General features: G+C 39.8%; 1 protein-coding gene across 3 annotated transcripts in view; it reads left to right on the top strand.

The window, feature by feature from the left end:
• Window positions 1-249: 249 nt before the first annotated feature.
• The window catches only part of GABRA1 (gamma-aminobutyric acid type A receptor alpha1 subunit), a 41,628-nt gene continuing 14,713 nt past the window's right edge, over window positions 250-27,164 (top strand). The window contains exons 1-7 of one of the 3 annotated variants that reach the window (XM_018081095.2): window positions 250-645; window positions 2,914-3,001; window positions 6,640-6,752; window positions 15,956-16,023; window positions 21,084-21,304; window positions 22,529-22,611; window positions 27,013-27,156. In XM_018081095.2, the coding sequence (XP_017936584.1) occupies window positions 2,928-3,001; window positions 6,640-6,752; window positions 15,956-16,023; window positions 21,084-21,304; window positions 22,529-22,611; window positions 27,013-27,156 (703 nt within the window). In that variant the 5' untranslated portion in view covers window positions 250-645; window positions 2,914-2,927. Of the gene's footprint in view, window positions 646-733; window positions 834-2,913; window positions 3,002-6,639; window positions 6,753-15,955; window positions 16,024-21,083; window positions 21,305-22,528; window positions 22,612-27,012; window positions 27,157-27,164 lie in introns of those variants that run through there. The other 2 variants (XM_018081096.1, XM_008922699.3) reach the window with 2 other exon arrangements.

The following is a 27,164-nucleotide window of genomic DNA, read 5'->3' as shown; positions in this document are numbered from 1 at the left end:
ATAGGCACCAGCGCGTAGTGCTGCATCCTCTACACCCCTAGCCAGCCTTCATTCATATTTATTCCGCGACTAAATATTCGATCAAAGGTCGAACGCTAACTCAGATCAGTTATATTTTTAATGTACGACCCTTAAAATAGACTGTTTTGTAAACTGCAAGTGTCTAAAGATGCTCAGCGCAGCCTCCCCCGGCCGTGCAGCCTCCCCCCCCCAGTAATAATAATGCTGCAGATTGTAGAAGGATTTGAGTCTGCAGCCAGAGAGAAAGGGATTAGGGCGAGAGCACTGGAAGTTAAATTGTGCTGCATATAAAAAATGGGCGGATTGGTCTCTAGATGAGAGCTTGGTACCACCTTCCTTTCTAAAATAAAATCTCTCTGGCATGAAGTCACAGCCTATTTCACATCCGGTTTACCCTGGGACGTATTACTACTGTCTTGGTAAAGAGAAAGCTTTTGTTGTATAGCGGCGGTCGGAATACTGGGCAGAGAAATTTGGGTGCTCAGCCCGGAGGAGCGGAGCAGCGGCGGCGATGGCCGAGGCGGAGTGAGCGGCGGAGCCGGAGCCGCGCATCCTCCGCGCCGGCGGGCGGGCACGGCGGGGCAGCGCCGGGCAGCGGCACAGGGACCCGCGCCCAGGGCTCCGGTAAGGGCGGCGAGGGGCTCGCCCCCACGGCCACGCACACGGGCGCGCACACGGCCACACGGCCACGGGGACACACGCCAGGGACACACGGCCACGGGGACACACGGACACGCACCGCACCGCTCCGGCAGCTGCCGGTGCGGGCACCGCGGCCAGGCGCGCAGGCGGCTCCTCTCCCCTCTCCGCAGGTACCGCCGGGTCGGGGTTTTTTTTTCCCTCTCCCTCCAGCTTGAAATTCCGCAGCGATCGATGGGCATTGTCATTTATCTTATTTATTTATTTTTTAGCGCGGACTGATTTCCGCCGGTCCCTCGCAGAAGGTTTTGGGGTTTGGGTTTTTCCCTCCCGCGGGCGCGGTGGGAGGGGTGGCTGCTCGGGGCAGGGGGATGCAAAGTTGAAATGCCGGGAGGAAAACAAGTCTCGATTTGCTGCTCAGAGAGAGGCAAACCTCTCACCGTGAGTCAAAAATGCATCAAAATGCCCCCTTTTTATCCCCGTTTTTGTTTTAATTTCACCCCCCCTTTTTTTTTCCTTTCCAGTGGGCGCTGCTGAAGCGCTCCCAGCGTGGCTCTCGCTCCCATTTTGAATGGGAGAACCGGCGCTGGTCTCTCGGGCGTTGCGGGCTGGGGGAGGCCGGGGGGCAGGGAAGCTGCTGGGCTTTAGCGCTTCTCAAAGTCGTTGTTAACATTTGCTTTTTCCAGATGCGAGAAACTTTCCTTCTCCGGCATTTATAGCGCCTGCACGGTTTTATTGGGGTGGTGTTGGGAGGAGGGGGGAGAGCGTGGAGCTCAACAGATCAAGATAGTTCAGAATAATTCACTTTCCGTTCTTCATCCCGAGGAGCCTTTTGTAAAGGCAGAAGTTGGCAGGACCGGGAGAAGGCGATTTTTGAAGCCACAGATGCTGCCTTTCCCTTTGTGAGGAGGCTGATTACAGGGCAAGTTAAGATGCAGTCTCGTCCCTGATGATCCTTGTCCACGCTTTCCTGCCACATCTAGCTCCTTCCTATCCAGTTAGCTTAGCTCAGCCCCATTCAATGCTTATCTGCCCATCATTTGGCTATAAACGCATTAATTATCTCTCATTGCTTACATACCGCTTTGTAACGGTATTTTATTGATTTAAATTGTCCCTCAGAGTGTGCAGTGAATTGGGGTAGCTTTATTTAAAGGTACAAAAACATTTCTGTGTACAGTGCTTCGCTTCCTCAGACACATAAAAAACCCTCCAATTCACTACTGGGGGAAAATACAGGCTTTGTATTTGCCTGCCCTTATTTAATGTAATGAATCCTAAAAATCAACTGGATTCCAGCACACATTATATTGATATGTAAAGGGACTTTCAACATCTCCCGGGCAATCAGTTGAATCTGGAACACCGATTCCACAAATACCAGCTAACTTCTTATTTTATGGTTTATTAGAAAGCAAAAGAAACTTTTTAAGTTGTGTTGCTTTTTACTCAAAGGTAAACTGAAAGTAACTCGCTGAAGTCTGGAGAGAGGACAGGAGATATTTGGGGAGGAGAAGGCTGCTAATGCAAAAACATTTCCTAGCAGCATTCAGAGACTGATAGAGATTTAGGAGATGGTGTGTAGGTTATCAGCACATGGCTTCATTACGAATTGTGCCCTTTAGCCCAACAAAAATATTAGTGTGCCTATGTAGCAGCAGATCATAGAGTTAGAATCTGATCATTTTAGTCCTTTTCTGATGCTGGTATTTCAGGAAAGAGGAGAATTGTGTCTGTAGAAGAAAGTTGATTCCATCACATCAAAGCAAAGCTCTGGCTGTGAGGAAAGCACCGTTCTCCTCAGCCACCCCACCCCACACTGACACTTTGCAAGAGGTTTGGAAGGGCTCAGCTGGGTCAGGTCAAACAAAAAACAATTCCACTTGCTTATCTGCAAATGTTACGGAGGCACCTTGTCACATTTTCAACACGGGAGGAAACTGAGCAAGAATTGCCACAGAATTTGGGGACAGCAGCTTTAACTCGTAATTTTTGTTAACGCTCAAGAATAATGCAAAAAGAATACACCCTTACTGCAAAATAAATCCCACCCTGAGCCTCTGGGTCTAAAAGTGAAAGATAAACAGGAGAACAGCCAAGGCCATGGGCCCTTATTCTGAACGACATGAGCTATACTGTTGTGAGGTCATTGCCTGACATCAAATTATTCTGCAGAAGTTTCCAAAATCAGACATTTTTGTTCTGTAATACCTGCTTTAATGTAGGGGATGTTGATGGTTATTTTCCTTCTAGTTTCAGAGTCCACCATGAAGAGATTCCTGGTGCTTTGTGACTGTCTCTGGGCCTGGAGCCTCCTTCTGAATGCGCTGACTGAAAGAAGGTGGGGAGATATTTTTTAATGCACCAACATAATTTAGGAACCTTTAATTTAATATAGCAGCATAAGACAAACTCATGGCTGCACTACCACTTAGTGTATTGGGGGAACTTAATCTCTGTTCAAATCCCAGATAAATCTAACTAGGGGAAGTCTGAAAGAAAACCACAATTTGTTTGCATGGCTACTTTTTTTTTTTCCAATATGGTGAAGAAAATAAAGAAAAAGCTTTCTGAAACAAATTGAAACTAAACTACCTCTTAAACACCTGTGCAACCTTTTCTACTCTTATATAATTACTACTCAGAAATACAAGTTTCTTTAGAGGGGAAAAAGTATAATTAAGGGGGTTTTATATCTCATTTAAGCACATTTAGTAACTTTATTGTCACTGCAAGCAGAGGCAAAACTTAACTTCTTTGTTGGTCAGGATTGTGTCCTAACTTAGTAATTGTATTGAAAATCTGAAGTCAACCTTCCTGCTGAAGGAAGACTGCTTGGATGGAGAAGAATCTGAAAGCTCAAAGCCCATGATAGTTATGTTGGAAAGACCATGCTGCACTGAATGTTTGTGGAATATTTGTTGAAATCATAATCTAAAAATAGCATTAGTATTAAGAACAATTTGTAATCATACAACACCTCATCAAACAATTAGTAGGTTAACTGAAGACTATAAAGCAGTTTGCAGTATGCTTGAAGTACTCTCTGTAATTCAAAATTCAGTGAAGGTGTTTAAGAAGGCTCTCAGATGTATTTCTGTAGTTTAAAAATATTAATGTCCTGTCAGTGATGTCACCTAAAGAACAAAAAGCAGTAGAATTTTTGTACTGTCAATGGTGATCCCTCAGAGATCCCTGACTACCTTGAAGATTTCAGATAGAGTGGAGTGGGCAAAAGTTCATCTGCACAACCATTTCCTCTAAAAAACAATAAATAATGAAGGTCGGTGAGTCATTTAAGAGTTGCTGTATTGAATAAATCTGATGTTTCAGAAACAATAACTTTATTTTTATAGTATATTAAGGTGAGATTTGAGGTATTCACAAAGTACTTCCTCTGACCTAGCTGGAGAATTTTGTGAAAACATGTTTATTCTCTAGATATGCATACATGCGTCTGTGGATATATATTTATTATACTGTAATGGACGTGTGTGCATTCCTAATGTGAGAATTAAAACGCATTGGACCAGTGTTTAAAAATTCGGTGGCGTGTCAGTATTGGAATGACCTGTAGATGGAGTCAGTGCACAGTTTTTTATTATACTGGGGTTTCATGTGAAAATACAATTGCATACAGTCACTTTTTCCTCAAAATCTACACACCTTACATGAAATATATCTGGTTTTAAAGCCATTTTGTCATAGTAGGTTCCTTTGCCTTTGTTTCTGGGGTGCTGTTAATGCTTTATGATATAAAACAATTGATGAATGACATAAAGTGTCTGTGATACAGGAAGACAGTCTTCCCATGTCACTCTTATAATAACCCCCTCCCCCAGCATTAGAACTATTATAATATGTGTGTTTTGAATGAAAAATCACAATCCCTCTGGAGTTACAGCCTACTCCATATGTGCACAAATGTTCAGAGTCTTCCTGTTGTGACCATATGTCAGTAAAACCCAGCCCTAATAGTGCTTTTTACCTTTGCTAAAATGGTGGGAAGAACAGGTAAGGACAAACGACAAATGTGATCCCAGCATGGGAGCAGGGAGTCTGTCCCACTGTGCTGCCACCAGGCCATCCTCCTGACACCACCTCTCAGACATACTCATTTCTTTACCACTACAATTTCTGAAGTGGTTTTAGATCCTTTTTCCACCTTATTCCTGATGACCTTCCGCTATCCTTGAGATATGTATGTACAGCAGCTTGTTTGCTGGCAGTGAGTGTCAACGTGAATTTAATCCAGTGAAAGGTCCTGAGTTGCAATGCTCCAGAAGGTGGATGAGGAAAGATAATGCTCACTGGAGACAGCAGGAGAACTTGTTATTTGATAATATATAAAAGGGTAAAAAACCAATTGTGTCTGTGACTTAGAATCCAACTGTAGGTATGAACAATAAACATAAATCAACCTATTTTGTTGTGAAGTGAAATTGTATGACGTGGCTAGAGGAAAGTCATAGCATTTTTTAACACTGTGAGAGATTTTGTCTTCTTCATTAGAAATAGTGATTTATATGCATTAAAAACCCCCTGAACATTGTTCTTCACAAAGTCACATCCTACAGAAATAAACCAAAAATTAGTAAAACTTCCATGGATGGCACTCCTGAAGCTAATTTAAATTTTTAGTGTTACATATTCAAACATGTACTGCAAAATAAACTTGGAAGCATTTCCAGAGTGCCCATATTCAGGGTATCCTTCCTCCTTCTCTCTGCATTTGATGCAAGTGGAATGTGTGTGTGGGATACACAATGCATGTCTGACTGATGCAGCTTACAGAAAATCATTTCATGGGTATTTTAGTAGAACCCCATCATTACATTAACAGTTTGTTCCTCCTGAGCAGGCTGGGCTGGGCAGGGCAGGAGGGACTGGCAGAGCCCCTTGTGCCTGAGCCAGAGGGCCAAGGGGCCAAAGGAGGGATCCCTTCTGTCACACCTGGGGCTGACAAAGGCTCTGGCACTGCACAGGTTCTTGGGTTCTCCAGTTCAGGAACAACAAACCAAGGTTTGGCAAAGCAGTGCTTTGCTTTTAGTGCTGATGCCAAGGCGTGTTTGCAAGGGGTGTTCCCAGCAGTGCAGGAGAAAATGGCCCTGGGTGAGGCCTTAGAACAAGTGTGATCTGTGATCAAGGGACTCATCTGTGACAGGGTGTTAGGTGAAGGTTTCAGATGTAAGGAGGTTGATTCTGATGTCATCTACAGCAGACAGGAACCACTAAGCCCAAGGATTTCATCCTGATTTGTATTGATGGCAGTAAGATTTTTGTAGCTGAGTTCAAAGAGCTTTAATTTTATCCTTCTTCAAGTAAAATTTCAGGACTTTTGGCTGAGTTAGGGATACACATTAGAGATCTGCAAGTGAAGCTTTACAGACATGAGAGATTTTCATATCAACAGATAGTTTTGTTATGCATTTGTAAGGAAAAGATGGAAATATTCCTCCACATCTAACTGCTAAAGGAAAATGAGAAATAAAATAAAGCAAAATAATATCTGGATCTATGAAAATGCACACTCAGTCTATTTCTATATTCAAGAAGATATCTCTGTGTTTTTCAGCATTTATTTTCAGTACTTAATGTCAGTGTTCTAAATTACTATATCTTTCTTTGCATGCAAATCCTTTATAACCATTACGAATTAAACACACTATTTTTTGCTGACAAAAAAGCCTTTTCATGAGGAATACACACACATTATAGCATATATAATTAGCACATTATAAACATTAATGAGTAATGAGATAAACATGAGGGAACTGACATTTTACATGCTCACCGTGTACGATTTAAGAATAAAACGTAAACATGAAAGAACCCTATAAAGCACTACAATCTTGTCATAGGGAGGAGGTTATGTGACCATAAACCAGTATAAGCAAGAATAAATGGATTTTGAAATTCCTGTTTTGTAAGGTTATTGGTGGATCAGTGTTTGTCAGTACTGACTGTTGTGTATTTCAGTTATGGACAAACCTCATCCCAAGATGAACTCAAAGACAACACCACCGTGTTCACCCGGATCCTGGACCGGCTGCTGGACGGGTACGACAACCGCCTGAGGCCGGGCCTGGGAGGTGCGTGGTGTTCTGATTGTCAAGGGTAACGTTAGACAAAGAGCAGTTCAAACAATGTTATTTTTCCATGATATACTTAATTCTGCTTATATAGACACATAAAATAATGCTGATATATAATATTAATTTTTTTCACAAAAGCCATACCTTCCCTGTCTTTCACGTACTTGGTTTTCTCATACTTATACCCAAAAGAAGAAGAAAATGGTTCACAATTCAAGAAGACCTCTGAATGGGTATTAAAACTTTAAATGTATGAAGAATAAAAAGATAATAAAATATGACCTGTGACCTCACAAATGACAAGTTTATTAATCAGGCCTAAACAGCACATCTATCTATGACTATCTTCATAAGAAGATTGAGTTTAAAAATGCAAACATCAACCTACCTTAGTTATAAAAGTCTCAGAGAAGTTTGTTAGAGTGTTTTTCTACTTGGGATTTGTTTCTGTAACATTTTTTCTTCACAGCTTCATAAAAATGTCTTTCTTCTGCTGCTCTTGATGCCAAATCCATAAAAACGCATAAAACCACACAGCAATCACACCCTTATAAAATCCACGTTACAAAGCCTGGTCTTTGTCAGCACCCCTATGTTCATTCTTTGATTGTTCTACTGTGACACAATCCCAAAACTGGGTCTAAAAAGCTTACTGCTTATAAACATGGAGGTTCTAAACATACAAGCACAAATGTCTTTTTCCCGTGGAAAGTTGGTTTTACCTATTTCAGATGTCTTTTTATTTCTTTTTTTCCTTTTGGACTCTTCAGGTGAAACAAAACAGCAACCCACCCCACAAAGTGTAGTTCCAACAGTTTTCCTACAATCACTTCCAGAGGAACTGCAGTATAATAACAAGGTTTTACATTAGGAATTCTTGCACCATCCCCTGTGGGTGTAGTGGAAGGTAATCAAGCGTAAGCTTATTCTGTGGTTTGAGGAACCATCTTGTAGCAGTTCTTGAATTGTGAGCCAAGCTCTTCAACAGTCTGACTTCACTGACTTTGAGGAATGGCTAAAGATAAAATTCTATTTATAAAGTATTAATTAATACATTTAATAAGGGGTTTATCTGTAAATCTTTGTGTGCATTTTCAGGTAATACACAACAAAATAAGGGTCACTTTTTACTTTTATCTACCGATACTTTTGCCTGTTTGTTTGTAAACCCTTGGTCTAGTGTAGAGATAAATGCTCCTTAGTCTTTGATTAAGGGAACTGTACAGTTCAGTCAGCTACTCTATTACAGAAAATAAACAAAGCAGAGAAGCAATAAATAAATGAAACTGTAAAATGTGTAGAGTCTGGTACATGTCTACAAGAAAAATCTGAGCATATGATGATTTCTTATATGAGTTTTGTAGCTATTATGATTTGTTAAACAAATACCTGAAGAGCAAACAAAGGGAGATGCAGGGAAAGAATTTTCTCTCACTCTATGGATTGCAATTCAGAGAACTAAGCACATCAGTGTCAGCTCTTCTGGCTGTGTGTTTGTACAGATGTTTCTGAATCCAGACTTCAAAGGTGCAGTCAGAAAAGGATCACCTGGTCCAGTTAAAATTGACTCCTAACAAAAAGACTGTTTAAAGTAACTGTTTCTATAGAAGGAAATGAGTGTCTTCACAAAGTTAAAAAACCATTTGCATGACTGTAAAAAGCAAAACTGAGTGGAGTATGGGAAATATGGGGTGGAGGGAAGGAAGAAAAGATGGAGCAAAGGAAGGAGAGTAGTTTCTCTACCTAAGGGTTAGAACAGTTTAAATAATCTTTGCATTTCTCCTTTTTTGAATTGTGTTGTCTGTTCCTACCTGTAACCAAGAACCTCAAATATCACAATTTTCCTGCTGCACAGTGCACTTGAGTTCCACAGTGTCAGTCCAGCAAGTTTGTCTGTTGTTAGTCAGCTCTGGACATTAGAACTGAGTACCACGGCTTTTAAAAACATTCCACATCTGATGAAATTGGGGGTAGTAAACTAGAAGCAGATTTACTCATCTGACTGTTGAATAATATGTTATTCAAAAAATATAAATTATAGATTTCAAAAACTAGGGACAAACATCTAGGCAGATATTTTCAGTCCTGGTACCAATTTATAACAAAGGGTTTGCTCAGGAATTTGGAAATTCACGTCTTCAAACTCTTCTTGCTGAGGTATCTAAATCTAAATATGAGTAAAGCACCTCAGGATGACTTAGTTTTGACAGTTGATTTAGACACTTGGTATAATGGGGAAATGTATTCTGAAATGTTCCATACATAAAAATATGCAGTGAAAAATCTAAATCAATGTGTCAAATGTAGCATGGGGCTTGGACTTGGAAGTTCAATGAGCCTGTGATTATAGCATGACCTGTTGCTGGAAATTTTAAAATGTATATGGAAAAGCAGTAGTTTCATTTTTCTTTCCAATATCAATGATGGCTTCTTATTGCGTATTTTGACCAGAACACGATTTTTAATCTTCTCTGAAGAGAAAGTAAAGAAATTTACCAGCATAACACCATTTTTAGATATAAAGAATTAGGTCAAAAACTCATTCATTCCATACTAGCTATGATGTACCTATCAGAAAATTTAAGAGACTAGAGACCCTCATATATATATATGTGATGTTGATAAATGTTAGGCAGTTAGGCACAATGTAAATCAGTGTATCATTGAGTGCACTGTAACACTCTTCCAATTTTCTAAAACTATTTTTTCTGTTCTGTTTCTCCCTTCTGAGAAACACTAGATAAGGTAAAACCATGCGTGGTACAGTTACTTTCTCCTTCAGAAAGGGGTATCTTGCAGAAAACTCTGGTTATCCCTGTATGATCTCTCTTTCTGTAGGGCAGAATTTCAAATCTGTTCACCTACAGAAACAGAATTGTGGGCATGGACAAAGAAAAGAGAATCAGTTTCTCTCCTTCTCACCTATGGAATAAAAGGGAGATGACAGAGTTTCTTCATTGGGTTTGTTTCTCCTCCCTTGTAATTATGCGTACGCATGACGGCTTCAGTGACTAAAAGGTATCTTTTTCACTGAAAAATTGGAATGAATTGTGAAAGGGGTTTGATCTTGATCTTGACTCTACTCATTTAGAGGAGTAATTTCCTTCTTTTTGAAATAAACACCATGATGTTTCTCTCTCCCAGGTTTGCAAACTTCTGTTAGTGTGGTGAACAGTTTCACTGCTAGGTAGAAATACTCTGGTGAGGCAGATGAGGCACCATCTTGAAGCCAAGAACAACCTTCTGGAGAGATCTCATTACAAAGATTCATTGTAGGAGCTATACTATAAATTCATGGAAAAGCCAGGCTAAAAGGCAGAGCATTAAGATAATGAAAAATTCAGAGGTGCTGAATTTTGGGTCACTCTTTCAGCATCTATGGAATCAGTGCTAGATCAAAATTAACTCCTTTTCCTTTTCTAAAATCTTCTTTTGAGGTATTACTTCAAAAGGAAAACTAAAAATTGCATATGCTCCATAAAGAGTATGGGAATGAAAATTATTATTCATCAGATAACCCAATAAGGCCATATCTGAAATTAAATGAGTAGCTTGGAGCATTTTGCCTTTAAACAAAGAAAGAATTATTTCTCATTAACCAGAATATTAAAAAATGGAGTCAGTGACCCACGGGGAAATATTACAGTTATTGAAAATGCTTGTTACTCAAAAAATGGCGTTGCTGCTAGAATTAAGCTGATTCTTTTTAAAACAAGAATGCAGCCCCATGTTATGCATTGGCACATTTGCACCTTTTATCAATAATTATTGATATAAATTATGCTATTTAGTTGTTTGCCACCTTCATATGTGGGCATAGTCACTTAGTCAGACATTGCTAGGAAATAGCATCTGTTGTAATCATCCATAAACATGGACAAATAGTTACATTTACTTATTTATGCATGGAAAATAGAACTCTCAAAATTAATGCAAAAACGTTGTGAATCATACTAGAGGACACCTATTAACTCTATGAGAGGATAATCAGTTACAAAAAGCAAGGAGGAGGAATTGCAGAGAGTAACATATTGAAGCTGAAAAAGAGGAAATCATGTTAGACATTAAGGGAAAAAATAGACAGTGCAGTTATTGAGGTAATAGCATGATTTTCTGTGGGAACTATCTGGACCCTAGAACTAGAGGTGATCAAAAATAGGCTAAATAAGAAAGATGCTGATCTCTATTCAAATACACAGTCCTGAAGAAAATAAAGGATCAAATAGTGCCAGGGGGGAGTGAAATAAGGAGGAAAATTCACCTCAGTGTTTGGTGGCCTCTACCAGTAATGCACTGTGTCTAGAGTGGGAGTTAAAAGAATTGAAAAGCAGTGAAAAATGGTGGGAAAAATCAGTTCCTCAGATAAATGGATAGGCCATTCCCTTTTGTTCTGGACTGTCTTCAGGTGGGACAAAGGGATGGTCCCTGGGATGCCACCGCAGCAGGTCTGAGGTGCCACAGTGAAGAGAGGGAAGACTTGCATAGGGCAGGTTGTGTTTGATGATGGGATTCATCCACACAAGAGCAGGCGCAGCTACAGATTTTCTAAGACTAGCACCTTTGCATGGCACACCTCCCCTCCCTAAAACTAAAGGATATCACATGGTCTGTGACCTTTTAAATTAGAGTAATTGTAAATGTGGGTTATCCCTTTGAGAGGGATTTTGTAGTAGGAAGGTTAATACAGAACTGAGAAGAACAACAGTGCGTTTGATCTGACAGGCAAGAATCTTCCCGAATTAAAATGCTTTTGTTGGGTCAAATGCCCAACAATAGATCATTTCAAGTAGATTATAAACATTACTTCAGTAGTGAACAGAATTACACTCATTTTATGCTATGGGTAGAACGTATTTGTTGATGTCTCCTGTGTGATGTTCATCAAAATTGAGTGTGACTGTCCTTAAGTGCAACATCAGTCAATCTCAGGCAATTCATTACTTCCACAGAGTGGAAGGGATGGGAAAATAAACCTCACAGTATTATGTTAATTATGTTTTAAAAATCAGTTTCATGAGAACATTATCTATAAACACAATAAAATTACCTCTTAGTTATTGAGATCCCAATGGAAATTGTTGGATTTTAACATACCTGAGGTTACATAAAGTTTAGGGAAAATATGGTTTTGGTCTGTATGTGTCATAAAGAAGTTAAACCTAAATGATTCTACTCTAAATGAAAAGACAGTCCTATACCTCACCCCTACACATCATTCTGTAAGTAAAGAAGGGCTAGATGCTACACTTAACTCTCTACAAACTGAAAAGGCTGATTTTGGTCTCTTTTTTCCACTCTTAGGCACCACATCGATGTAAAGACAATTGTAAAAAGCCTTAGAAAACCTTAGGAAAATTGATTTAATACAACAGTAGGGAGGCAGGGAGGATATGAGCGCTGAGCTGTTAATTGGTGGGTGAAGAGCTGCCATGACACTGCACAGCTCCCAGGAAACCCTTTCCAGCAGCACAAACTCTACAGCTGGGCAGTCACAGCACAGATCATCCTTCTCCCTTTTGGTCCCTACTCTAAAAAAGCAGCAGCACAAAATTCTTAGGAGTGTATTTGTTGTGGTTCTTTGATAAAAATACTAAACAGGATGCAGCTGGGATGATTAGTCTACATGACTTTCTTTAGCAATAACAGCATACACTGTCCAGTATCTGAATTCCTTTCAATCAAAACCACAGGAAAAGACTCCTCCATACAGACAATTATAGCCCACACTTACACAAGGCGTGCAGGAGGAACAAGTGCATTACCAAACCGGTGGAACTGATGTAAACCACCAAAACATGCAATTCAAATCAGCCTTGTACTCGAATACTAGCAGGTCATAAAGGGAAACAGTCAATGTATAGTCTCTTATGATAAATGGACTTAAATCCTGCTGTTTAAATAAATCTGTATTTCTTATTTTGTTCTCAATTTGTAATCAGATCACCATTCTAGCAATAATGAGATCCCTGGGAGTTTAAATCAAAATATTTCTTGTTACTAATTTTGAGAGTTGACGTTAGTCTGGCATCATTAGCACAGTGTTTGTAAACAGGGAGATGACAGGAGTTGGTGCTGAGTGGTGCTGTCAGGGCTGGGTGTGGATCAGGTGCCTGAGGCTGTTGCAGAGTGTCTGGGGGGGTACTCGGGTGCTATTTTGCTGATCAGTAACTACTTGGACCCTGTGGTTGCCATACAGTAAAACCAGTAAGTCATTAATCATTTCCTAGGGTTTTTTTCCTGGAATTGTTACATGTTCTACAGATATCCTTACATTACTTAGTCCTCGTTCATGAAGCAGATGCCATAGTCAGGATTCATGGTTAATGTGCCTTTAGAACTGATGGATTTATCTGCAGCAGTCCAATCAGCTCCTGGCCTGAGTTTGTTCTGTTCAGTGACTTAGACTTTTGAATATAGCTCAGCATTCTGAGCATTGGAAACACGATTTAAGCTTTCCCATGGTAATCAAGCTGCAAATTGATCATAGATAACCTTGATTCTAAATATATATCCCAACTGTATGAGTAAACACATGTCCTGTGCAGGAGTGACTCACAACTTCTGAAGCTCTTAACAAAGCACAGTTGAATCATCTAATTAGTAAAACAGTAAACAAAGATTTCAAAACTTCCATATGGCTTTGGAGGGGCTCATCTTTCTCTGTGTGTTCATACACTCTTTTTCATCGCTCTTGAAAATGAGCTACCTGCCAAAAAAAAAAATCGATGGTGTGTACACTGATTTTATCTGCATTTGAAGAGACCTGGGATTAGGTGCACTGCAAAAGTGAAATCAGTGTGAAGATAACACAATCTTGTTTGAGTTCACAATCTAAATTTTCTATTACTACTTATTATTTACATGTTACTTAAATTATTTTCAATGTTATACAGAAACAAATTATTTTTCCAATCCCTTGGAAATCTTCCTCCTTAGCGACAAATTCTTTAATTTCCATTTTGTGATCTTCAAGTGATCTCCTTAAGCCTCAACATCAGCTACTATGACCACACTTCTCCCAAAGCCAGAACTCAGGACACCACAACATGATGTGCTGCTGGTTCAAAGAGTGTATTCTGTGTCCGTGCAAGGGAAACCAGAGAACTGAATTATATTGAACAGAGTCTTGCTCAGAGCTGGGACTCTTAAAAGGATCATTTTGAGCCTGAAGAGCTTCTAGAATCTCCTGATTATGGCAGTGGAAGTGCCTCAGTGGAAAGGAGATGGAGGGATGGGGAATCAGGATGAAAGATCTTTAAAAGAATAATTTGAGGTTCACTTTTCAAAATGTAAAAGGCTTATAGATTTCAAGATGGCATTAATTTCTCAGTCTTAAGAAAAGGCAATTCAGTAGCTGGAGTCCATTCAGCAATGTTTCACTGGACCTTGTGAAATCTCTACTCTTTTTCTGCCAGTTGTTTCATACCTGACCACAGCTTCTTGAACTTTTGTGATAGTGATGGGCTGAAGGCCAGAATACATTCCTTCCAAGCCAAGTAATTTCAGACCAACCATATCCTTCTTTCAGTTATCAAAGGCTAAATTCTCACCACGAACTTCTTTAAATCCAGAGCAATTAGATGTCGAGAAAATATTGAAATTTCTTTAAGTCAGTTGAAAGGCTTGTAAACAGTAATAAGGTCACATATTATTTAACTGGACACCCAAGGATGAGATTTCACCTCTCCAGTGCTTTTGCCTGTGATCACTGTACTTTTTACATGTCTTGGTTACACAGCTAAAGAATGAAAATAATATTAGGCAATTCAGCCACATCATAGCATTTTACTTTCTGTGATTATGAATAACACATTGGGAATTTCATCCTTTAACTATTTTACTGAGTCCTGAAGATTACTTTTGATACCACCTAATTTTTGCATTAACTTACTAACTGAATACATGTAATTTGCTGTATTCCTAGACTGACAGTAGAACCAAATCGAGTATTTTACCGTCTCAAAAAAGTGAGAGTTATTTCAGAAATTGTATCCCTCCTTCCACATTGGAAATTTCTACCCAAATCCCCACGCTGGCTTGTCCAGCCCCACGGGGCATGTCTCCAGACTCCCATCCCGGTGGAATTGGCTCACTCCACAGGGTTGGACTGGTGCCTCCAGGAGGTGTCACTCCCTGCAGCCCTATTGCAATCCCCAGGGTGATTTTGCTCTGGGCCAGCCTGGGGAATGCTTTGTTCTGAGTGCCCAGCACACGCCAGTATGAAGGGCCCGATCCTGTGGGAGGAAGGGGAGGTCAAGCCCGGCTGTTTCTCAGTGGCTTTTCCCAGGGGATCTGCACGAGGCAGATGCTGGGCTCTCTCTGGACATCAGCACCATTTCAGGTGCCTCGGACTCAGCATTTGTGACCACTAAAATCCCTGGTTTCCTCTGAATTGATCAAGGGCATTGTGCCATGGAGCAAATATACAGCCTGAAGATCACAGAGAAGTCCAGCTTTGTGATTCAGCCTATACATATAATCTGTGTTATGTACATTTTAGAGTTCTGAATTATTATTTATACTAATCTCTCATTGAGGCCTATAGAGCAAATTTATGAGCAGAGGGCTCACTTCCAGAAAATGTTTACACAGATGATTTCAGTATAGAAATTTTATCTGATGATTACTTGGAAAAGTTTTAGCTCCTATTTGTTTATTGCAGTAAAGGGTAATGCAGCCGTTTCTAACTCATATCAAAGTATCTTTGTGGTTTTGTACACCATAATGTATTCTCTTTTTTTCTTCTATGTTCCTGTGTCTCAATACAAAATACATAACTCATAAGCCCCAGGTTAATTATTAGAGACCTTGCTTTAGCTTGCCCAGAAACCAAGTACCCCATGAGACTTTGGAGTACTATGTACAATATTCAGCACTGTTTATATTGTCAGACAAGAAGATTTATCAGTCAAAGAGTGAAAAAATTTCCACAGCAGTGGAACTGTGGCTTCTGTACTGTGGCATCACAAGCTCTTTCTCAAAAAGTTCTGTGGAAACACTGTAATAAAAAATTGTTGCTGACAATATTGACTGTGAAATTACATCTAGAAGCAGTAAATTATCAGGACCATATTGTAGACCAATTTTAGAATGGCTAATCAAAGCCAATAATTTTTCTATTCGTTGTGAGAATTGGTAGTGGTTGGATCTAATGAAGGCTGTTGATAGACACTCACTGTCCTAATTTCCTGCTTCATCAGAGCGAGTAACCGAAGTGAAGACTGACATCTTCGTCACCAGCTTTGGGCCTGTTTCAGACCACGACATGGTAAGTGATGGCCTATATTTCTACAGCACTCAGTTTCTCTTGTCTTTTTAATTTGGAGGATGAAAGATCTATGCAATAACTTATTTACCCCTTTTAAGGCTGGGCTTTCCTAAAGCCCTTGATCCGAAAATGCTCAGCTTTTGTGTGCCACCACTGCTGCTGGCTGGGACTGCATTGAAGTGCCTTGAAATTAGCAGCTTTGGTAACTTTAATGATATGTTTTAACAGACTTTCTATTTGCTACATAATATATCATGAAATGCATTAGGGCTTGGATCCATATTCTTCTGAGACTGATTGCTCAGGTCCTTGCTGGCACACCACTGATCCAATTTGCTAAGAAAGATCATCATCTTAAAACCAATTAACACTTATGCCTACAGTGTGACATCTGTACCGTCTAACCTGTATTTTTATATTAAAAGCTACTGATCAATGGGAAGTGACTTTCCTAGATCTTGGCTGCCGAAAGAGAAGAGAAGATTAATGAGAGAATTAGTGTCACTTCTTTATGGAATGAATATTAAAATCAAATTGCTAGATAACTGCAGGGGATGGAGAAGTTCAGAAAACTGAATGATGTTGTGAGCCCTGGTCTTAAGAGATATTAAAAGTTGTGTCGAAATACGGATAAGGTACTTAAAATTTTGCGCCAGGGGGTTGCTATTGACAGGGAAGGTGTGGTCTGCAACCACCAGTTACTGCTGGAATCTGGTATGAGTGTGAAAGCTGGAAACAACCTCATTAATTTAAATGAAGAAATGAAAACAGTTCAGCCTTGTAGCTGGCTACATTTAGCTAAATACATTCACCTAAAAAAAATTAAAAGAAAAACAGAGAGCAAAAATTATTACAGGAAAGGAAACAAGTTCCATTTCTTACTGCAAAATTATCACTAGTTTGATTTGAACTAAAACTATAGACTTTAAACACCTTAAACACCAGGTTATTACAAGTTTCTAACTACTCAAAGCAATGTTAAGGAATGGAATAAAAGAGAAAGTAACTTTTAAAAGGTAGTTTATTTTTTTAAGTGAACTTTATGAAAAGACACCATTTTCTTGATTGCTTGGAAAATAGCTGTTGTCAAGTTTTGGAGAAAACTACAGTCAAATTTGTAATTGCAACTGATGTCATGATATTTAAATGAGAAAGAATAGCTTGGGCAGCACAGTTCTTGACCAGTCATTCTCCTTAGACCTACAACAGAAGGGTAATACAGGATGGTGCTCTGCCTCCTCAGCACATATACACAGGACTATATATATCTTAAAGAACAATTTAAAAAGTTCAGTCAATGACTTCTGCTTTTTTGGTCTGTGATAATCTTGTGAAATTACAACATCTACTTACTACTCTAAATTATACATTAAAAGAGAAGGAATTCCTTGGATTAGAGATTGGTAGAAACCATTGATATCCACTTTTTATATTCTGGTAATTGGTTCAGTCTCAACATAGGGAACCAGTGGGCAAACTGAAAACTTCCAACACAGGCACGTGACTGAAATATATATTTAAAAAATTTAATAGTCTTGGAATACTTGCAGCTGTAGCAGCTGCAGTTCGTGAGTGATCTGAGGTTGCTCCAGTTTTGCAGAGACTTGTCTTCTTGGGACAAGTCTGTTTTTAATGTCCTGAAGATTAAGGTAATTTAAAGTATTGGGTCATATATGCTTGTGGGAGACGAACAGAAAAGGTGATGGACATATGCAGGGGAATGTACTCTTTGTATTTATGAGAGTTGTTTTGCATAAGCCAGCTGGTTAAGCTATTGTTTCCTTTGTTGAATCAGATTTACTAGAAAACTCTACTAATGAATGGCAATCTAACAAACAAATAAACATGGGTGCTTTCCCACTTGTAGACACAGATTTAGAGTAACTGATAGCCCTGCTGAATTACTTGGGAATATTTGATCTTTTTACATCAGCACCTACTTTGTAGTTTCAGGTGATTTGTTAAGAAGGTAAAGCCAATTTAACATTCCTAGGACAAACTGGTATTTATATGGGATTTGGGTTTTAAAGAGTAAAATGCAGAAGCTAAAATTCATCTTCCAGAATTAGGAATAAGTACATTTGAAAAAGAATAAAAAGAATGTACTTATTTGACTTCAGCTATAATTCGGTGCATGAATTATTTTAGCATAACGGATCACTACCTACAAAAAATCTCAAAAAGAATTGAAGACCCGTACAACGTTGGCTCTTGTTTGTCAGTCAGTTAAACAGCAGAAAGAATTCATCAGTCTCTTAATAAAGTGTGTGACCAAGAAACACAGAGGCAGGTGTTCATATGTTTCAAGAAGTAAAGAATTCACAGAAAAGTATTTAGTGTAAAACTCCTACTCACCTCCCGTGAAAAGGAACGCGTGTGCAGCCTACTCATGTGAAATCTTTTGCTTAAGGAACTAAGTGTGAAATCAGAGACGGAGAGAGAAAGAGAAAATGAAGAGCTTACCAGAATATAAAGTTTATATTAATTTCAACATAGATTTGGTGCCAAGTCCTCTGTGCCTACTCCAGTTGGTTGTAGACACCGTCCTTGGAGGCTCCTCCAGGTTTGCTGGGGTGAGCAGGTTCATGGGCAGTGCAGCCCCTTCCTGGCCATTTGCTCACCGGGAGCAGCTGCTTTGGCACCGAGGGGCCGATGTGGGAGCCCAGGAGTGCTGAGCCCAGGAGTGCTGAGCCCAGGAGGGCTGAGCCCAGGAGGGCTGAGCCCAGGAGTGCTGAGCCCAGGAGTGCTGAGCCCAGGAGGGCTGAGCCCAGGAGTGCTGAGCCCAGGAGTGCTGAGCCCAGGAGTGCTGAGCCCAGGAGGGCTGAGCCCAGGAGTGCTGAGCCCAGGAGGGCTGAGCCCAGGAGTGCTGAGCCCAGGAGTGCTGAGCCCAGGAGGGCTGAGCCCAGGAGTGCTGAGCCCAGGAGTGCTGGCTGGGCCTGGCACTGAGCTGTTCCAGCTGACAGGGTGTGTTATGAAAGCACAGCCCCAGCGAGCACAGCCGGGCCATCTGTGTGCAGGAATCCAAAGGCGCTCGCACAGTCGCTCGATTTCTCAGGGAGTACAGGGTGTTTCTACCCACTCCCAATACACTCTTTTAGGAGCAGCATACACATAACCTGTTATTCTATAAAGAGAATGTCTTGGCTTGTTCTTGTGAATAAAGTTACATAGGAGAAGAGCATTTTAAAAATAAAATCATCTTTTTTTGGAAGAACTTTGCAGGTTTTTAGGCATGTTCAGTGGATTGAACTGATCAACAGATATATGGCTATTCTCACACTACTGTCATTTTTTTGAAATTTTTGACATATATTATTTGGAATAAGAAGCATTTTAAAAGTAACTTTTTCATAAAGACAGAATAATTTTATTTTTTTTTTAGTAAACCTTTATTCCCACTTTTTCTGTACTGTAAGCTTTTCAGGAATGATTATCTATCTTACTACCTTCCTGTACAGCACCTCATGTAGACCACAGAGTGGTCTACCCTGTGAATAAACAATCTCCAGGGAGAGACATTAGATGGGTAAATTAGAGAACATTTAAGTCAAAGTGTTATAAATATTCAATACTGTATAATTTATGGCAAGTGCAGATAGGATTCTCTTTTTTTTACCTTTACACTATGGAATGAAGAGTCCCCACTGTGAAGAATTTATTCAGAATTTCACCTCACTCATATGTTTGCACATAGGCCACTGCTCTCATACATTGGTTTAGAGAAAATCCTTCGGTTCCTTTGCTCTGCATGCCCCTCTTCTGCAGAAGAAAGCCCTAAGCAGAGTATCTGATGACTCTACGTTAAAGATCAGCTGTCTGTCAGAATTCATTTGAAAAGAATTAGTGTCCATGCTAAAGTGGGTAGTGAAAGCTGAAGAACTGAGATATCTCAGCCAAAATAAATTCACCCTATATGGTTAAATGGTCTGGGATAGAGAAAGATTCAATCTGTTCCAGGCATGACCTGTCAGCTACATTTTAATTGAGTTTTATCTTATGCTGTAAGGTCCCTTATCAAATATGTCAGACTCCTTGTTCTTTTCCAGCATAAGAACCTTGTGTTCATGTGAAGTGAAGAACCAGACTCCCTTCTCTCAACCTGTACCACCTCCCACTCACCTCCTTCCTTGCCCTTGAAAGAGAAAAGGGAATGGCTGATGTCACCTTCTGGGCATGTCTTTTACCTTTCCCATGTGTGTAGGAGGAAATTTTTTTTGATGCTAGTAAAACATGAGGAAATCCAATATTTTAATGACAGATACTGTCTTTTATACCTCCTCCTCTCCTACTCTGCTGCATACCTGGGACAATATTTTGCTCACAATTCAACCTAAGGCCATGACCAAGCAAAATTCTGAAGCAAGAAATTGTTTGTAAGTGCACAACTGCTACCACTGAAGCTGAACAAATTCAGGCTTCAGCAGTTCACTGAGCACGTGATTAATAAAATGGATATACAATTAAGTATGCACCAAAAGGATTCACAGGTCTGGTATGTAAATAAAATAAAATAAAATTTAAAAAACCCCCACCAAACCAAACAAGCCCAAAGTAAGAACACCCCATGGAACTACAACATTTCCATGTCAACAAGAAATTTATTCAAGCATTTCATGCCCTAAAAGATGGAAAAGCACATTACCCATAAGAATCATCATTCTTTCCTGCAAATAGTTGCACGAGGAATAAACAGCTCACAAGTGCTTAATGTTGTATGGAATGTTGCTGGTTGTTAAAAGAAAAAACAGAAATTCAAGGGAGTTTTCCTTACAACTGTGTGTGCCCTCACACACATGTGTTCCTTAGAGCTCCATGTGCCTTCCCACAGTTTTCCTTACTATTCTTCTTAACATTTATTCTGTTGAACACAGTAATGATATTGTAACTGTTTAATAACCAGCTTCTGGTGCATTGTAAGTAGCACGGGGAGTAAATGTTCTGATAATTACTAATACCATTAATAGTCATCTTGCTTCTAGGGAAGGTAAGAACGTACGTCTCAAGTTCTCCTATTGGAACGTGACATCATGTGTGTTTCCCTTTTTTCTTTATTGCTGTAGGAATACACCATAGATGTATTTTTCCGCCAAAGCTGGAAAGATGAGAGATTAAAATTCAAAGGACCTATGACTGTTCTTCGGTTAAATAATTTAATGGCCAGCAAAATTTGGACACCTGATACCTTTTTCCACAATGGAAAGAAGTCAGTGGCTCATAACATGACGATGCCAAATAAACTATTACGAATTACAGAGGATGGGACATTGCTATACACAATGAGGTCAGTCCTAAAATGTTACATCTTTCATTTGGTTTGACAATTTAACTTGTGAAAGCAGATTTTCCAGACAGGAAACAGGTTCCTTTTGGAGAATAATTTGAGTCCTGCTTAGTAATTATTTTGGAATGATGGACAAACTGAGCATTTACAGTGCTTATTTTTTCCTCTCCTCCTGTGTACAGTCCCTGGATGTGTCCTAATGCTTGATTTTAAAAAGGTTCTTATAGTATTAAGAATCCATCAGTTTGCAGAGGACCTTAATTTGGTGTTGCTTTCAAGGACTCCATCAGCAAGTATAATAAAGCCTGAAAGTTTACTATAATCTGTACTCCGAGATTGTGTTCAAGGGTCTTTAATCTTTTGATCCTATAGGAAGCAGATTCTAAGAACTAGCAGATGCACACAGAATTCATTGCCCATTCTTAATATTTCTTGTGCTTGGGAATACAAAGCATGACAGTCTAAAAATAGACATTTCTCATTCCTTTCATTACAAGAAAGACAATTGATTAAAGCATTTGGAAAATCAGGAGAAAAAATTATTTTTGTGCTGGAATCAGTCTTACTGGAAATACATCACTCTCTTCATGAATAACTGAACTTTAACTACCCAGTTGTCAGAGGAGTTAAATAAATCCTTTTGAAATAATGATGATATACAGTCTTGGGAACATTCTGGATTAAAAGTCTACAAATTAAAGATAAAAAAATCAGTATATTGTCTCTACAGAGCTGCACATCCCTTCTTTGTGTCTCTCATGGAATCAAACAAGGTCTAAAGGGATTCTGTTGACTTCAACTTAAGATGGAGAGCTTAGTGCATAGGTGAACACTCAGTTTTCTTTTAACTATTTTGAAGATGTTTTTAAAATCAGTACAAGCATTTGGAGAAAACAAAGTCTCCAGGTTTTTGGATGTTCATTTGTTGTACAACATCTTTCAAGACCGCCTAGGCTGAAGTAGAACTGCTTGGACAGACCTCAGCCCTCGGCGCTGGGCAGCAGGAGCTGTCTGTGTGTGCTGCCGGAGCGGGGCGGGGGCAGAGCCAGCCCCCCTTGTGTCCGCACAGGCAGCCCCCAGCCAGCCTCTTCGGGCCCTTCTAACCACTAATGAATCCCAGAACAGAGACTGTGCTGTGCTATTCTATGTGTCTTAATAGAAGTCTATTTGCTATTTCTGTGAAACTAGAATAAATGTGTCCTTTTGCTCATTAATCCGTTATAGATTGACTGTGAGAGCAGAATGTCCAATGCATTTAGAAGACTTTCCTATGGATGCACATGCTTGCCCCTTGAAATTTGGAAGCTGTAAGTTTATTTTAAATTGAGGTTTCTCCCTTTTTAGGTCACTGTATTTTGCAACTGAGAAAACCTCAAGGTTTTAATCTTGTGTATTTTTCACGTTTGTCAGGGTTGTATTTTTATTCTTATAGAGATATTTATATTTAATATACTGATATTTTATATTTAATATAATTTATGTGTCTTAAATGTCTTACAATGTCATGGCTGGACGTGCACAAAAAAGAAAATGACAGTGCTCTAAATATCTAGAAAAGTAGTTTGTCACATGGAAAATGTTGTTAGTTTCATAGTTGCTTTATTTTGCAAAGGCCCAAAATCAGTGTTAGAGAAAAGTAAAACACACCATGGATAACTGAATTGGTTTAGGTGAAAAGAGTTCCAATGCCATAGTCATGGTATGTTTAGAAAAAAATTCTTCATAGAATTATAAGATACTCATAATATACTCATGCAATATTTCTAGAAGTGAAAAATCTCAGAAATTTCCCAGTAGTCCTACGCTTGCAGCATATGTAACCCTAGGTCAAAGAAAATACTGGACAAAATGTAGTGCAATTGAAATCACTGTAATAAGAGACAAAGCTTTTGCTAAGTTGAGAATTTCTCCCAAAACTTCAATTTGAATAGTAACCCACCTGACACTTAACTAAACATAATATTTTTAAAAATTAAATATAGTTCCACCCTTCAATTTTTTAAGTAAAAAACCAACAAAATCAAAACCAACCAAAAAACAGAAACCAAAAGTGAAGAGCTGATTCACCCTACTTGGTTCAGCACAAACAAGGAAGTTAAAATGTATGGAAGATGTAATAGTGTACAAATGGTTTCCTCAATGGCTACTTTTTTCTCGCAGAAATGGGTCACTTTGCTGCTAACGGTACTTAGTGGTTTGATCAATTGTAGAAGTCAACAAACAGGGCACCCAGTTCATTCTTCACAGGTACCCGACAGGGTGATCATTTCCTTGGGCTGAGCAGCTCTGTGTTTACCAGGAGACAGGACTGATGGTTTGTCTTTAAAGAGCTGAGAGCCTCCTAGATAAGATTTGCAGAACAACGAGCTCACACAACCTTGGAGTATAACTGACAAGAAGAGTTTACTCCTTGAATGTAAAGTTTTCTTACAGCACTTCCAATAAATCTTTCCAAAGCTCCTGTGAAGCAGAAGGGGAGGGGGAAGCCTGACTCCAACTAACCAGCAAAGAGCTGCAGGGGGTTCCTGCCTGATGGCAGGAGATCTGTGCACCCCTGGGACATCAGAGTGGCTCAGGATAGAATGTCTTTTGTGGTGCACATTAGAGTGTCCCTGGAGCTGGGGGGGGGGAGACACGGTTAATGGCTAAGGACAAGTTTAACCATGAACAGTTCTGGAACAAATGTGAACCACTAGCCTGAATTTTACAGACTCAGTAAGACACCAGTCACCACACCTGTGCATCACTGAGCCACAGCCTGAACACTAGACCCTCCCCAGTATGAACATTTCCCATTCTTTGCCTCCATCGAGTTCTTTCTGGCTCAGTGTCCCAGATTAGTGTACTCTTGGTTCACAAAGTGCACGGCTTTCGAGATTACTGAGGATTTTGCCTCAATTAAATGACTAAGATTTGCAGAAATTATTAATGAGAAGGGATAGATAATACGGATTTGCATACACATCCAGAGTCACACCACAAGGTAAAAACAAGATAGCAGAGAGACGTGCAAGTGTATCTGCATATCTTTTGTATCTAAATTGATTTCTTTTTCATCCTCTAAAAAAATTATCATAATGTACAGAATTTTCTTAATTGAACAAAAAACATCAGTGATATTTCCGATGGAAAGACCATTTCTTACACTCCCGTCAGAAGTGGTAACTGACATCTGTCAGATATTACAGGCTTTTTTCATTACTTTTTTGTTTTGAACACTAACTGCCTATCATGGCAGCAGTTCAAATGGCGCCTAGAAAAACACCTAACTCCAAATGCTGGAAAGGACCATGAGACAAAATCAAGGAGCTTTCAGGGAAACTTTGCAGTCACCTGCTAAGTTCAGGCGAGCTCCTAATCTGGGATCCTCACAGGGAGGAGTTCCTTCTGTAACATGGTTTTACTGCAAACGCTGCATGAGAAATTCACTGTCCAAAAGAGTCCTTAAAGCTGGACTTCTCCCCTCCTTCTCAACAGATTATGTCATAACTATCAAGGTATAGAATATTTCTCTCAATATTTAGTTATTGACAGAAATATATCCTGTAGGACAAATGACTGGACCTAAGTAAGACATGAAAATGGGAGTCACTGTTATAGACAGAAAAAGAACAGTTCCTATATTTGATTGTCACTTTTAAAGTGATAATCGTATTCAAATACATTTGGGACATTTCTGTTCAACAACTAAAGCAATTAATTATAATCATCTTAATGGACTGGAAAATGTACCGAAAATGCATTTAATTGTCACTAAAGTCATGCTTTAAGTGCAGACTGCAATATCACACTTAGTATCTCCCCAAGGTAGTGTTTGCCTAGCTCCGTTTGTTTTGGATTAAACCAGGTAAGAGTTTTTTACATCCTCCATTCATCACTTGTTGGAGCTGGACTCCTAAAAGCCTCCTGTGGAAGGAGCTGCACGTCTCCTGTGGACTGTGCCCCTACTGCAGAGGCCGAGAAACGCTTGACCCAGCTCCAAGGCTAAAGTGATTTGCCAAAGAGCAGCTTAAGCTGGAGGTTATTCCAGTGTAAATTCAATGTGACAAACGCTGAAGAAAATCTGGAACAACGAAATGCCATATGTTGGCAAAACAAAATCAGAAAGGCAGATGCTCTCCTGAACTCTTACCACAAACTCCTGATTGTCAGTTTAAAACGATGGCCAGTCTGGCTCAGGGCAGTGACAGGAGACAAAGGCTGTGCTGCTGTTCATCAGCGTGCCTTGGATGCTGAGGGTGGAATGGAGCACCCAGTCTGGCAGGTACAGGGCAGGGCAAGCTCCTTTCCAGCACTGCTGAGTATCCTCCCTTCCCTCAAATCCAACCCAGTGGTTCTCAGCAGCTCAGAAAACCAGTCCTCTCTCTTCCAAGCTACTCTCATACTCCAGACAAATGCTTGAAAATGGGTATTATTATTGCCACTCTTTCTTTATGTGACTAGATTAGCAAATCGATTCCTGTGTTTACTGTGGCCATTACTTTTAAAGTCAGAATTACTAAGGTGTAGATTTGCATTTACCATTGATTCCAAAAACGTATTCCAAATTATGTTACAGTGCTGGGGGAATCTGAAGTCTGAGGATAAAAGCACCCTTTGGCTTCAATAATGCAGAACCAAATGCCATGCAATTAATTTACCGGCGCACTCCCTCCAACACCACCTCTTCAATTACTGTTTTCTCTTACATTGATAAAATTGTTAGCTCACAAATGAGCCAGTGTCCCACCTGGCTTCTACCTGCCTGTGGTGTGTGCTAGTTTGATGTAGGTTCTGATCACACATTCAGTCCTATTCATGTCTTTGGATACTCTTAGGTGTCAAAATTACACAAGATGCCTTCATGTAGTCAGACTGCACAAAATGACAGAAGAATTTTACTATGGGACTAAGATTAAAAATATTTATATGTAGCTTGATTCTTGAAATAACATGAATAACAGTACAAATCCCCTCAATGGGACATGTAGATGCTACTGAATTATCTCTGTAACATACCAGACTGTTCGGGTTTGGAGAGTGCAGTGCTTTTCTTTCACTTTGTGCCAAACTCAAATAAATGTGAACTTGAGCGTGAGGACTTCTCAGAAATAACCAAAGTAGAAAATAAAAAATAGAGTCATTGTCATTTAAACTCACTCGAGCCTAGGCAGCCTCAGAAATGTCTGCCCAGGCTGTTTTCCAGCCCAGACAGACAGTGTGACAGGGGACAAGCAGACATGGAGAGCTGTAACCAGGCCCGTTGTTGGGACATCACTGAAGCCACTCTGGGAAGGATTTACTGTCTTACAGTGGCCCAGAAAACATCACACTAAGAAAAATTCAAAAGTCTGGGGCTCGTGTTTCTTGACAATAGTTAAAAATTAGAAAAAGGGGTTGGAGCCCTTGCTCATGAAATTCCACATCTCACTCTGGCATCTGGGACATTTACATAGGTAGCAATTATGGAAGAGAGAGAAATGTTTTCATGGCATTGAGAACCAAACTTAATCCAGCCCTACAGCAGATATTTAGCTAATCATCATACGGATAGACCTGTACAATCAGTTCTATTTCCCACTGATAAATTCCAGTAAGCTAGTTTTGGGTTTCTGCAGATAATTAAAGAGATTTTAATATTCAAACTACTGTGCAAAACATTGTTCTGATAGAGCCATAAGGCAGCAGAAGGTGCAAAGCTGAAATGCAATGTATTTTGTTTTAATTAGATGCTTACACCAGAGCAGAGGTTGTGTATGAATGGACACGGGAACCAGCCAGGTCAGTGGTGGTGGCTGAGGACGGCTCTCGATTGAACCAGTATGATCTGCTTGGACAAACTGTGGACTCTGGAATTGTGCAGTCCAGCACAGGTCTGTGA

This window comes from Manacus vitellinus, unplaced genomic scaffold (genome assembly GCF_001715985.3).
Source record: "Manacus vitellinus isolate BGI_N305 unplaced genomic scaffold, ASM171598v3 scaffold_51_pilon, whole genome shotgun sequence".
In the NCBI taxonomy this organism is placed as follows: Eukaryota; Metazoa; Chordata; class Aves; order Passeriformes; family Pipridae; genus Manacus; species Manacus vitellinus.
This window is presented reverse-complemented; position numbering and strand designations above follow the sequence as displayed.